Raw genomic sequence first — 13,651 nt, 5'->3', positions numbered from 1 at the left:
ATTGGGATTGGTTGAATACATTCATTCATGGCCTGTGTATCTTGAAAGAAATAGTGAGCAAGTAGAACCTAAGTAGCTAGATGAAACATGGACAGAGTGTTGGGCTTAGCATCTTGAAGACTTATTTTTCTGAGTTCAAATCCGGCCTCAGACATTTCCTAGCTGTGTGATTCTGGACAAGTTATGTAACTTTGTTTGCTTCAGTTCCCTCATCTGTAAAATGAGTTGGAAAAAGAACTGGCTAATCACTCCAGTATCTTTTCCAAGAAGATCACAAAGAGTCAGACATGATTGAAACAAGAAAACAAGAGAAACATAGGCATTCAAATATAAGTTCCAGTCTAGATAGAGTAGTCCTTCTAAGGCTCTGATTGAGAATCATTTAGGATATAGAAGAATTTCTGTCTCCCCTTTCCACCTCCACCAGAGGATAACCTTGTCAACTTAAAAAAAAAATCAGATCCTGGCTTTCCCATTGGTATTGTAGCATGCCCCTCTAATAACATTGTCGGGGTTGAAAAACTAGGTTCCCCAAGGAAAGGGAACTTGAGGACTCTATAAGAATCCCAGCAGAGCACGATATCATGCCTTGGGGAGCTCAGTGAGAATTCCCCAAAAGGACAAAGGGATTTCTGGGAGCCAGGAGCTGAATAATCTCATGTGTTTTCTGATTAATCAAAGGCCAAGTAGGAACAACCTAATTAATCAATCTGGAAGGGATGAAAGCCATTGGATACTTGGACTCAGTGTGTATTTGTGTAAGATATAGCCCTGTTTTTGTTATGATTGTTGTTTTGCTTGTCTGTTTGCTTGTTTGAAGGTATAGTTGGAAGGAACTCAGTTCTTCCTTTTTGGATACCTCCTTGGTTTTTCCCCGTGACTTTCGCCCTCTGCCTTCCCATTTTATTTCATAACCCTCTAATATATTCACTCTAACACTCTGAAATGTACAATCTCATGCATGTGACTGTGATTTTTCCCTGGGAAAATGCAAAGTGAAACTCAGTCTTGCCTGCTTGTCTTGTGCTGCTTTCACCAAGGTTTTAGGATGCCCAGCATATGGTAAGCCTTCCTGAATCACCTCAGACAATAAATATTTAAATATCTACTGTGTCAGGCACTGGATTAAGCACTTTACAATTACTATCTCACTTGATTCTCACAACAATCCTGGGAAGTAGGTATTATTATTATTTCCATTTTACAGTTTGGGAAAAGAAGCTGACAGATTGAACAACTTGACCAGGGTCTTCCCAAAAATAAGTGCCTGAGGCTGGATTTGAAATTAGATTTTCCTGACTCAGACCCTCATAAAAACCAGGCCTATAGCATATTAAACACTAATCCTCTCCTAACACCTACTAAAATAGCTTATTTGAAGACATGAATTTATTGGATGATTATGCATCTTTAATTAATTTTCTTTGGAGTGTTAATTGCTGTCCCCATGCTATAAATATAATCCTTACTTAGTGAGAATGAGGCAACCCTTAGATGTACTACATTTTTGGGACTTGATGGCCGAAATTTTTCCTTTCTGTGAATGCCTGAAGAGGTAGTTTACATCATTAAGACAGAATTTCCATGGACTGGGGAAACCATGCTGGATTTCCCATTAACCCACATAATTATGATGGTGCATACTGAGGGATGTTTTATTATTTTCAGACAGCAGGCCAAGACTGGTACTCACCAGATTAGGCACAAAAGGAACTAAACTCTTTTGTGCTTCAAAGGAGAAGGTTAGTTTGTCCCACAGCTGTCTTCAACAGTTGGCCAGTTCAATAAATTGCTTCATTTCCTGAAAAATGTAGAGAATGCTTTACATCATTCCTCTGTTTCTAGGGGCGGGATTAGATTAGACATTAAAAAGATCTTTTTGACTTCTAGTCTTTTATGATGCCCGCATCTATAAATTGTATTAATAAAATAGTTAAAATTTACTAGCACTTTAAGATTTGCAAGATGTTTTACTCATCTCAGTTGAATCTCTCAACAACGCTCTAAGATAGATGTTATTATTATCTCCATTTTATAGATGAAAAAATAGGCTAAAAGGTATCAAGTGATTTGTCCTAAGTCACATAACTCGTAAGAGTCTGAGCATAATTTGAACTTGATTTTTCCTGACTGCACGTATGGCCCTCTATACAATATACCATCTAGTTTCCATTCTTTTATATACTTTCTTCCATGTTAAAGTGACAGGCAATTTAACTATTGAAAGACCAAGTTAAATCATAATTTTAGAGCTGGAAGGGATCAGAGAGGTTATCTGATCCTATCTCCTCATTTTATGAAGGAAGGGTGAGAAGAAGAGAGAAGATAGGAAAGAGATAGAGGGGAATAGAGAGAAATGGGAGAGACATGAACTAGACAAAGAAAGAGGGAGGGGGTAGAAACTAAAAGAGAGAAAAAGAAAGAGAGAAGAAAGGAAAGAGGGAAAGATGGAAGAAAGGAGGGAGAGAGAAAGAGAAGGAGAATGAAAGAGAAGAGAAACAGAAAGAGAATGAGGGGGAGGAAAAGAAAGACTGAGGGAGGAAAGAGAAAGTCAGAAAGAAGGATTGAGAAGAAGGAAGAGAAGAAGGATGAGAGGCATGGAAGAAGAGAGGGAGGGTGGGACAGATAGAAAAAGAGGGAAAAGGAGAGAGACATGAAAAAGTAGGAGAGAAAGGGAAAATGGAGAAAAGAAGGGAGAGGAAAAGAAAGAAAGAGTAAAAGGAGGGAGGGAGATATGGAGAGAGAGAAATAAAAATAGAGAGGCAGAAAGGGGAGGAGAGGAGTCATTTTTTTATTATTCATGTTTATAAAGGGAAGCAAAGCCATGGATAAAATAAAATTTGACATTATTCCCAGTAATTTATATTTAGCACTAGAATTCATTTTCAGTACAATAATGACCAAATTAAGGAGGAGCTAAAAAGTTGTCCATCCCATTCTCTTGGCAACTTTCCATATTCTAACATCATGTCTGAAATAGTCAGAAATATATTCTTAGATGTATGCTAAGTGTAAGCTTAAGCATTGCTGCCCTCTTTCAAATCTTGGAGCAGATGGTTATATGAGCTCTCCATTAGGAAAATTTCTAATATTTAGGAAGATACTGGACTCTCTGCCTCTATTTACATTTCTGTTTATTTCTAATTACCTCTGATCTCTTTGTGGTTGGGACCAAATTCAGTTTATTTTAAATATATGAGTAGTGAAATAGCAGGTATTAACAGAATTTTATTTGCGTGGTCTCTACTGAGAATGACCAGAAACAAAACAGAAGAGATAAGATTCAGGAGTATTGACAATCAAGTAGTGATTTAATTTAATTAATTTCATAGTGAAGAATTAAGTTTGCAAACCTTTGAATTTTTCCTGAAAAGGAGAAGGTCCTTCTGCTTAACTAAAGATGAATATATAAATATATAAATAATATAAATCACAAATGGGAAGAGGATTACAATATAATTATTTCCATGGCTCAAGTGGTTTCTACCCAGAAGTAAAGGACATACAAGTATTCTAGAGACTTGTGGGAACAGCTCTTGAGTTGATTATCTCAAGTCTTGGGGTAATGATTGCTTATGAGATATAGAACCAGAGTTCTATGACAGAAATAACTCTTATCTTGGTAATCATTCATTTTGCTAATAAATAAGGCCATATACAGTACCTCTAATTCCTTGCTGTAGGAAGAGATTCAAAAAATAGGTGTCTTCCCTCCATTCTATAAGTCTTTTCATAATCCTCAATCGTATTTTTTTTGCTATCCCTTCTTCACTTTGCAATGAAGTCATCAATTATTGAATATATGTTGATATCCTTGACCAAATTTTTATATAAATTTCTCTACCTCATCCCAAAAGAGATTTTAAAAAGGAAAAGGATAAACAAAAATGTTTATATGTACAAAAATATTTTAGCAGCTCTTTTCTCAAGACAAAGAATTGGAAATTGAGGAAATACTTATAAATTGGAGAATGGCTGAATAAATTGTGATATGTGGTATTATGATGAAATGCCATTGTGCTATAAGAAATGATGAGCAGAATACTCTCAGAAAAACCTGAAAAGACTTCCATGAACTCATGAAAAGTGAAATGTATTGTATATAAAATAATAGCATATTATAAGATGATCAGCTGTGAATAACTTGGCTATTCTCCGCAATACAATGATCCAAGACAACTCTGAAGAACTTGTGATGAAAAATGCTACCTACATCCAGAGAAAAACTGATTGCGTCTCAATACAGATTGAAGCATATTTTTTTAAAGTTTATTTTTCTTAAGTTTTTTTTTTCGGGGGGGGGGGGGGGGGGGGGAGATCTGTTTCTTATGTTTTCTTTCATCACATGATTGACTTCACATGTGCCTTCTCAATAAGTGTTAGGAGTGGGAAGAGAATTTAGAACTTAAAGTTTAAAAACAAATGTTAAAATTGTTTTTACAGGTAACTGGGGAAAAATAAAATACAAAATAATCAATAAAATGAAATAAAAAGATAAAAAAGAAATTTCTTTACCTCTCTTGTCTCTATAACAAAAATTGGCATAAAGACTGCATTTACTTTCATGGAAATATTGGCTGTTTTTAAAAAAATGCTCAATGAAGGTATTCTTTTCTTTGTATTAATTCTTATCCTTCTTGACTTCTTTGCAGCTTTTGACACTTTGGATCATCCTCTTCTCCTGGGAATTTTCTCTTTTCTAGGTTTTAGTGACATTGCTCTTTCCTGATTCTGCTCCTATCTGACTGACTCTCTCCCCCTTCTCATTTCCTCCTTCTGGTTTCCCTGGCATCAGCTTTCAAGATTCAACTCTCATCTCAAGAGGCCTTTCCTTCTCCCCCTCTGCTCCACTGTAAGTGCCTTTCCTTTGAAATTATCTGCCATTCACATAGTTTAAACCTTCTATGTACACAGTAATTTACACAATAATTCTCTCAATGAATTATGAATTCCTCAAAGCTAGGGACAATGTTTTTTTTTTGCCTTTTTCTGTATTTCCATTGCTTAGTACAGTCCATGGTACATAATAGGCACTTAATAAATGGTCATTGACTTACACTCTGTCTGGATGCTTGTTAAGACCATCTCTGCTTCTCTAAGAAAACTCTTTCAATTTAACTACAACTTTTTCTCTCTCTTTGGATTTCATTATATATTAGGAATGATAAGAATGTATGATTCAGCTTAAATTAATGTTGATAGGATAGCCAAAAATAATGTGATTCTTAACCCTCTCTTCTTTTTTTCTAATACTTGCTGACCTTCAACTTTACAAATGGAAGAGGTAGCACAGAACTGAGGGCTATTCTGTGTTCTTCTCTTCTCTCTTCCCCTCCTTGTTTCTCTCCCCCTCTGATACCTCCTCCCTATTCCTCACTCCTTCCTCCTCTTTCTTTTTCTCTTCTGCCTTTCTCACATTGCTATGGCCAAAGATCTCATTACCAATAAGCCCGTATTGAGCTAATTTGGTCATAAAAGTAGACAATCTGGGGCAGGAACCATTTTGAGAGCCCCACCTTCCCTGTAGAACCTTCTGGAGTTTACATGTTGCTAATGTAGCCTTAAGGACTATGGTCTTAAGGACAGAAGGGCCCTTCTGTGTTTTGAAATGATGTCAGAGTTGGCTTTGTGAACATTGCCTATAAATAAACACACAAGTGCACAAACAGATGAGAGATCAGAAGGGACTCAGAGTAAATGTTGATAAGTTGATATTGCTAATATTTGTATTAACATTTAAATGTTGGCTTTCAAAATATGAATACTTTGGATTTGAAGGATTTAATTGAGGTTTTTAATCTTTGTTTTATTTAATCAGTGACATGTTGAAATCATTATGTTGTTAAGAAAAATGTATTAATTAAAAAAAGAAATGTGTACATAGTGGTGTAATGTTTTTGTATAATTAATATTATAAGTGAGAATGTGTGGACTAGTTTTAGACTTAGTCATCATGTATGTGTAATGGATGCTTTTGGAAGTCTGGTGAAGCTTATGATTTCCTTCTTAACATAATGCTTTTACATGCTTAACACAATGTAAATAAGATTGCTAAGGGAACCAATTATATCCATAGTTTCCGTGTTCCCTTAAAACTTTATTTTAAAATGTAACAATTATTCTTGTTCAAAAACTGTATAAAAATGGGTCTGTCAATCAATGATTAGCTGGGGAGATAAAAAAGACAGAGAGAGAAAGAGACAGACAAAGACAGAGACAAACAGAGATTGAGAAAGATACAGAGAGAGAAATGCCAGAGAGAGAAAAATAGAAACTGTGAATTACCAGATGAACCTTGTATAGATACTCTCCCCAGGAAGGAGAGGAGAGAGGGAAGCTCTAGTCATTTCTTCATCAGTTGCATTGGACATATCTATCTTTATATCTATCTCTCTGAATGTCTGTTCCATTTGTCTATCATCTATCTATCCATCCATTTATTTGTCCATCTGTCTTTCTGTCTTTGTATTTCATCCATCCATCTTTCTATCTGTCTATCCATCAATCTATTATCTTTCTTTTTAAAAAATACTTTTCCTCTCCTTCCTTCCTTCCTTCCTTCCTTCCTTCCTTCCTTCCTTCCTTCCTTCCTTCCTTCCTTCCTTCCTTCCTTCCTTCCTTCCTTCCTTCCTTCCTTCCTTCCTTCCTTCCTTCCTTCCTTCCTTCCTTCCTTCCTTCCTTCCTTCCTTCCTTCCTTCCTTCCTTCCTTCCTTCCTTCCTTCCTTCCTTCCTTCCCTTGTCTTTGTTTCTTTGCCTTTGTTTCTTTGATTTTTCTTTTTTAGTTTGTTTCCTTCCTCTCTATTTATATTTCTTTCTATTCTGTCTATTTATCTATTTATCTATTGATCAATTGATCTATATGTTGATCCATTTATAATTGGTATAGCAACAGCAATGGTCTTAATGATCCCTAGGAGTTCCTCTTGTTCCTTTGTATCTGTTATGCTTCCAAACTTTATCTTCTCCTAAGCCTGTTGTTCATGTCTCACCTCTTGTGAGATTTTGGTTTCTCTCTATATATAAAAGCAGGAAATCTCTGTTTTATTTTCAGGTACTGACACATTTCTAGGTAGACTTCCTATGTGCCTGCAATCTCAGTTCTCCAGTGCCCTCCTCCAGAAGGTGCTTTGGTTGCTAGGCCAAATAGGACAATCAATATATAAGGAAAGGAATTAGGCACAAAACATCATTCATTCCATAAAATTATCTTTTACAGTTGTGAAGCTAAAATCAGAAGAAAGGAAGAAAGGAGGTGAATGGAAAGCCAAATCACTATCTAAGACTAGGGTTCTTAGCCTGGAAATCTTTCAGTTTGTCTTTCTTAAAATATTATTTAATTAATTGTTTTCCTTTGTAATAATCTACATTTTATTTTACACATTTAAAAATATTATTCTAAGAAGGAATCCACAGATTTCATTAGCCAAAAGAGTCTGAGCCCCAAAGATTAAGAATACCTATTTTAAGGAGAGACAGTGTAGGGTACTTGAGAGAACACAGGATGATTTGAAATCTGAACTCCTGGATTTGCATCTGGGCTCTGCTGCCTGTGTGACTTTGGTCAAATAATTTCCTCTGGGCTTTAGTTTCCTCCTGTGTAAAAATGAGGGGATTAAACTAGATGTCATTTTCGTCTTTTTCTGTATTACTATCCTATAAATAAATCATATAACTAGTTAGTTGCACTCAGGAGTATGCTGATAATCATTGGATTTTCCCTATAAGCATTTATATCTCAGAGATGGTTGTAATTTAATTTATTTTGGTGATTGGTTAGACTTAAGAACTTGATAGAGAAAATATAATTAATGATTCAGGTTAAGATTAAAAATGTGCTGCTTTTTCCCCTGAGGGGAGATAGCCAATTTCCCCATGGTTGTATTTCATCCAAATAGAAATAGCTAACTGAGTGTAAGGATTCTGAGTCTTGAATCTCAGAAAAATATTGTATTTTATTACCCTTTAATTAAAAAAATTTCCACAAAATTAGGAGAGAAAATGTTGGTACTGCTAGGTGGTGGAGTGGCATTAGAACAACTGAGTTTTAGTTCTGGCTTTGCTTTTCAAATCTGTGTGATATTTGGTAAGTCCCTTCTTGTTTATGGGCTCTTGTTTTCTCCTCTGTAAAGTACGGGAGTTGGGTCCCTTCCCTCTCAGAAGCCTAGGATGGCATCAGGGCTTATGGTACCATTGGCCCTGAAGTCATTGCCCCCCTGTTGTTTTTCTCTTTTCACAGTTAAACTTCAACTTCAGGCAGAAGAGAGAGGAGTAGTGTCTATTAAAGGAGTTTGTGCCAACCGCTATCTTGCTATGAAGGAGGATGGCAGATTACTGGCTCTGGTAGGTAATAATTCTTATTTTTTTAACAAATGTTTTACTTTCTATGTTCAGAATAGCAGCTGTCATGATACACAAAAAAATTTACTACCAAATTTTGAAAGTTTTCTTATACTGAATATTAGAATTTATTTCTGTGAATTGTGTGGAATGCACAATCTGTGGAAATGCCAGAAATCAGACCAGCTGCTCTGATTCTCACAGAGATCATGAAAAAGTGAAATAAAGAAATAGACATTGATGTTTTCCAAGTGAAGAATAGTAAAGTGAAGAAGCTCTTTATTATCATTAATGCTTCCCTTAAATGCTTTCTTACTACAATATTGCTAAGGAAACACAAAAAGAAAACAAAAAGTAGATAAATCATTCAGTATATGAAGAGACTATGTGAAAGTTGGGTTCAATTTTAGCATTCTCAGACAAATTGTCCTCCTATCCAGGCAGGTGGCTTTATCATTCTTGCAGATCTGTTGTCATCTGCTTCAAGCATATCTACTCCCAAAGTTTCCTGGCCTCCACCGGTCAATAAGCAAACTGAAATGGGGGTTTAGTGCCAGGTCAGAATGACATGAATTATTGCAGATTAAGGGCAGGATAAAAAGGCAAGAATGCCTGGGAAGGTACGGCTTGGAATATAGCAAGCTATGCACAGGCTAAGCAGGTGTGATTACCTGGGAGGTCACAGATTGGGTGGGAGGGGAGAGATGGAAGGAAGTGTTCCAGACTGATTCCATTGGCATATAGAACTATACCAATGAAACCACCACACAATGAATCAATGAACTATATACAATTTCCAGTGTGGAATTTTCCTCCACTAATGCAGATTTGCAACTGGCTGCTATAAAATCTTACAGAATTGCCTGAGGCAACAAGAGTCTAAATGACTTGACTAAGGTCACTCAGGTAGTATATGTCGAAGACAGAATATGAATCCAAATCTTTCTTATTTAAAAATTCTGTCCATTAAACCATGCTACCTTTCAAAGGAGACAAAGCTAACTATGCTTTCTAATTAGCATGAAGGTTTTATCTTTGAAGTTTAGTAAACTATACACTTCAAAGTGAATAAATGATTTTCATTTTTATGAGTTTAAAAATACAAATAGGAAAAAGACTACTCTTTGTTATATTTTAAGTATAACTATTTTGAATATATATGAGAGGAACAAAACATACAGTTGGGAAATTGGAGGCAGCAAGGTGCTTTGGAAAGCACATGGTTCTGAGGACCCAGGTTTGAATGCTGACTCTCATTTATTACTTCATTTCCCATGTATGGGGCCTTATTTTCTCCATATATAAAAAGGAGCTGAATTAGTGATTTCCAAGTTCCTTCTAGTCTTTGACTATTTGGCAATAAAGGAGGAGAGGAGCTGTTTTGTATCTTGTTCCTGTCTTATGTTTTGGTTAAGCAACTCACCTTCTTATACTTTAGACTTTATATTACTATATATAGTACTGTGTGTATATGTGTATACATATATATACATATGTGTGTATACATATATATACATATGTATACACACATATATACTTAAGTATACTTTAGAACTACTATATATAGTATATCTAAATATATATATATACATATATATGTACATATATATATATATATATATATATATATATATATATATATATACTAAAGTATACTTTATACTCTAGAAAAGAAGTCAGTGAAAGATTATTCCATACATTGTTGCAAGCTGTGACAGGAGGAAGTAATAGCTGGTACCCTTGGATGTCTTTATAGAGCAAGTGGGCCTTTGAATAGGACCCATTATCCGTAGGTTGAGTTGCTGAGTAGTTTTCCAGCTGTTTGAGTCTTTATGACCCCATTTTGGGTTTTCTTGGCAAAGATATTGGAGTGCTTTGCTCAGGATCACATGGCTAGTAAGTGTTTGAGACCAGAATTGAACTCTTGAAGACAAGTGTTCCTGACTTCAGGACCAATGCTCTATGCACTGTACCACCTAGCTGTCCCTTTCCAACAGTACTGGGAGTATACAGAAAGCATATTGTCATATGAATTTACAGTCTCAGAATCAGTATTGCTTTGGGAGCATTAGGTTGTGTTTAAGGGAAGGGAAGATCTGTCTTGGTTATTGTGAGATCATAGAGTTTAGTACCCTACATTAAGAATTAGAAGGGATTTAGAAACTATTAAGTTGACATTCCCTTTCAGACCCTTATTTTTTCAAAGAAAGCAGCTGAGGCACAGAGTGGTTAAGTGATTTGTTCCAGGGTTATATAACTATTAATGTCAGAATTGGGATTTGAATCCATGTCTTCCAGCTTCTTGTCTAGTGCTCTATTCACTATCCTATATTGCCACTTCATAAAAAAATAGGGTAGGGGGAGATTAAAGGAAGGCAAAGGGTGGGGCTAAATGTGAGTGCCCACTTAACACCAAAGTAGAAGCTGGTATTACTCACTGTCAAGAAGGGAAAATTCTGTGTCCCTGTTTCTGTCACCACAATGACAAATATTTTCCCATCCATGGGAAGCTCTGCCTGCCTGATATCTGTCTGGAGGAGGGGGAACCCATTTGCTCTTGTGTTCAGAGTGGCGGGGATATGGCAGCCTCCCATTAATGGTGCTTATTTCCCAAACCAGAAGTGAAACCATCGTTCATAGCTAAATGACCACAGTGAGGCAAACTAGGATAAACTGTATCCTTCACAATGAAATGTTTGTGGGCATAAATCCATAGGAGGAGTAAAAGAAATGAAACCACAATTAGAGCCTGGATCCTGAGAAGCTAGGAGGGCTGTGCAGAATGTTTATGCATCATTATAGAGATGTGTCCAAAGTACCAGGAAAGCTCTTGTTTTAGTCCCATCTTTTCTGTCATTTTCATTCAGACTCTTCATATTGGACTTCTAAATGGCTTCCTTGCATGCCAGGGGTTCTCCTTTGGCAGTTTGGTGAAGCTGATAGGATCCTTCTCAAAATCATGTTTTTAAATGCATAAGATAAAACACAGAGGATTATAACAAAAATTGATGAAGAAAAAAAAAAAGATTTAATTTTTCCCAAGTTCACTGAACTCATCAAATCTATCCACAGATTCTTTAGGGGTCCATGGACCGCAGGTCAACAAACTCTTGTTTTAGATCCTCATCATTATGCTCAAGTTGTAGGATAAACTTGTGATTGATGACTGCAGTTTTCCTTACCCAGCAGCCTTTGCGAAGGGCTGTCTTTTTATCAGTATGTATACATCACACCACAACTAGGCCATCTAATACAATCTTATAAATGTTGTTTAAATGCTTTTGTACAGAGCATTTTTAGAAGAATTTTAAGGACCTTTGGTCAGTGGTATGGGAATGTTCCTCTCCTGAATAGATCACAATCCTTCTATAGTGTCATGAATTGCTGTGGATGAAAAAATAATCCCACCTGATGTAGCCAACTTGGAGATGGGCTTTTTTTAAGTTTTGATGAGAAACAGTCCATCTCTGAACCCATATTCAAGAACATAGGACTACAGACCATAAATTTAGAACTGGAAAGAAACCAATCCAATCCAGTAGACATTTATTAGACACTTACTATATGCTAGACAATGGGCTAAGCCCTGGGAATGCAACTAGCAACAAGAAAGACAGTCCCTGCCTTTAAGTTGTTTATAATCTAATTGAGAGGGGATGAGGGTGAGGAACACAATACATAAAAGGAGGCAGGCAAATACAGGGGTAGGAGTGCAACTATAGGTTATCTTGTTCCTTGGAGTTGAAACCAGACAGAGGCACAGAGGCAGTTTTAGAGAATAACTTTGGTATTGTATTAGCTGCCTTCTTTAGCATTTAATTTACTGCACCCAATGTGAGGAAATAGCTTACATGGGAAATTGATGGCTTTCATAAATGATTTGTGGCTCTTGTTTTTATAAATTTGTAGTGATAACAACAATAATGATTTGTTAAGTAATAATAATTGGTTCCCCAATTTTATCCTTAAAATTAGTGGGTAGCCACTGTCACCACTACTGCTAGTTTCTAGGGAATATTCCACTCAACTTGCCTTAATGTTCTAGAATGTTCTCTTTCCTCACCTCTGCCTTGTATAACCTCAACTTTCCATCAGTGGTGCTCTCTGTTTCATTCCCGGAGAAATGCTTTCGATCCCCTTGCTTTTGGATCTTGGATCACAACTCTTATACTTTCTCCATCCCTTCTTCTCTCCCTCTTTCCTTCTCTCCTTTCCTCCCCCTTTCTCTCTCTCTTTCTCCCTTCCTCTTTCCATCCCTTGCTCACTGCTTTTCTTTCTCTCTCTCTCTCTCTCTCTCTCTCTCTCTCTCTCTCTCTCTCTCTCTCTCTCTCTCTCTCTCTCTCTCTCTTTCTCTCTCTCTCTCTCTCTCTCTGTCTCTCTCTCTCTCTCTCTCCCTCTCTCCCTCTCTTCTTCCCTCTCTCAGATTATAGAATTGGGAAGTCCTTAGAAATCATCTCATTCAGTTCCCTCACTTTATTTTTGTCTGTCTCCAATTTTTATATTATTTTTATTGATTTTTTAAAATATCACCTTCATTTATTTTTTTAAAGTTCAAGTTTAACTTATATTCAGGTTTGTATTCTCACTTCATCAAGAATAGTTCATCTCAGGTTAACCTTATTTCCTTTTTTTCAGCATGAGAAAGGTATAGGTTAGACAAGAATATAATCAGATAGATTGAGAAATAGTCAGGTGCCCAGACTCATGGGACAGTGATGTGCATTCTGCCAGGATAGGCTAGAACCATGTTCATGGTTAATATTAACATGGCATGTCTCCAATAGAGTACTCCAAGGATCCGTGCTTCACCCTGTGCTCACAATTTTAACCAGTTGATTGGTTAAATACATAAGTGGAATGTGCATCTAACTTGAAAAAGACTTAAAGTTGGGAAGGATAGCTCATAATATATCTCACAGAGTCAGGATCCAAAGTATTTTGATGGGTTAAAGCACTGGGCTGAATCTAATAATGTACACTTCATTAGGAATAAAAAGAAACTTGTGCACTTGGGCCCAAAAATCAATTTCACAAGTGTTAAATGCATGGTTAGACAACTACCACAGTAGTTCTAAAAATAGATTTGGGGGGGTTAAATGGATTCCAAGCCCAACATGAGTCAGTAGTGTGATGGGTTGCCAAAGCTGCTAATGAACTCTTGGGTTGTATGAAGAAGTACAAAGATTCCAGGAATAGGGGGCAACACTGTCCTAATCCAGTCTTACCTAGACTGGACTTAGAGTTACTTGACCTGTAACCTCAAAAATCTAGGGGATCCTGAACAAATTATTTAATATTTGTGCTTAGTTTCATC

The 13,651-nt window shown here is 36.4% G+C and overlaps 1 protein-coding gene across 1 annotated transcript in view; it reads left to right on the top strand.

The window, feature by feature from the left end:
- FGF2 (fibroblast growth factor 2) overlaps nucleotides 1-13,651 on the top strand; it is a 67,817-nt gene that overhangs the window by 40,450 nt on the left and 13,716 nt on the right. Inside the window, exon 2 of the mRNA XM_074273702.1 lies at nucleotides 8,237-8,340. Within this exon, the coding sequence (XP_074129803.1) occupies nucleotides 8,237-8,340 (104 nt within the window). The remainder of the gene's footprint in view (nucleotides 1-8,236; nucleotides 8,341-13,651) is intronic.

The sequence above is a fragment of the Sminthopsis crassicaudata genome, chromosome 6, assembly GCF_048593235.1.
Source record: "Sminthopsis crassicaudata isolate SCR6 chromosome 6, ASM4859323v1, whole genome shotgun sequence".
Classification (NCBI taxonomy): Eukaryota; Metazoa; Chordata; class Mammalia; order Dasyuromorphia; family Dasyuridae; genus Sminthopsis; species Sminthopsis crassicaudata.
Note: the sequence above shows the minus strand (reverse complement) of the source record. Positions and strands in the feature narration are given on the sequence as shown.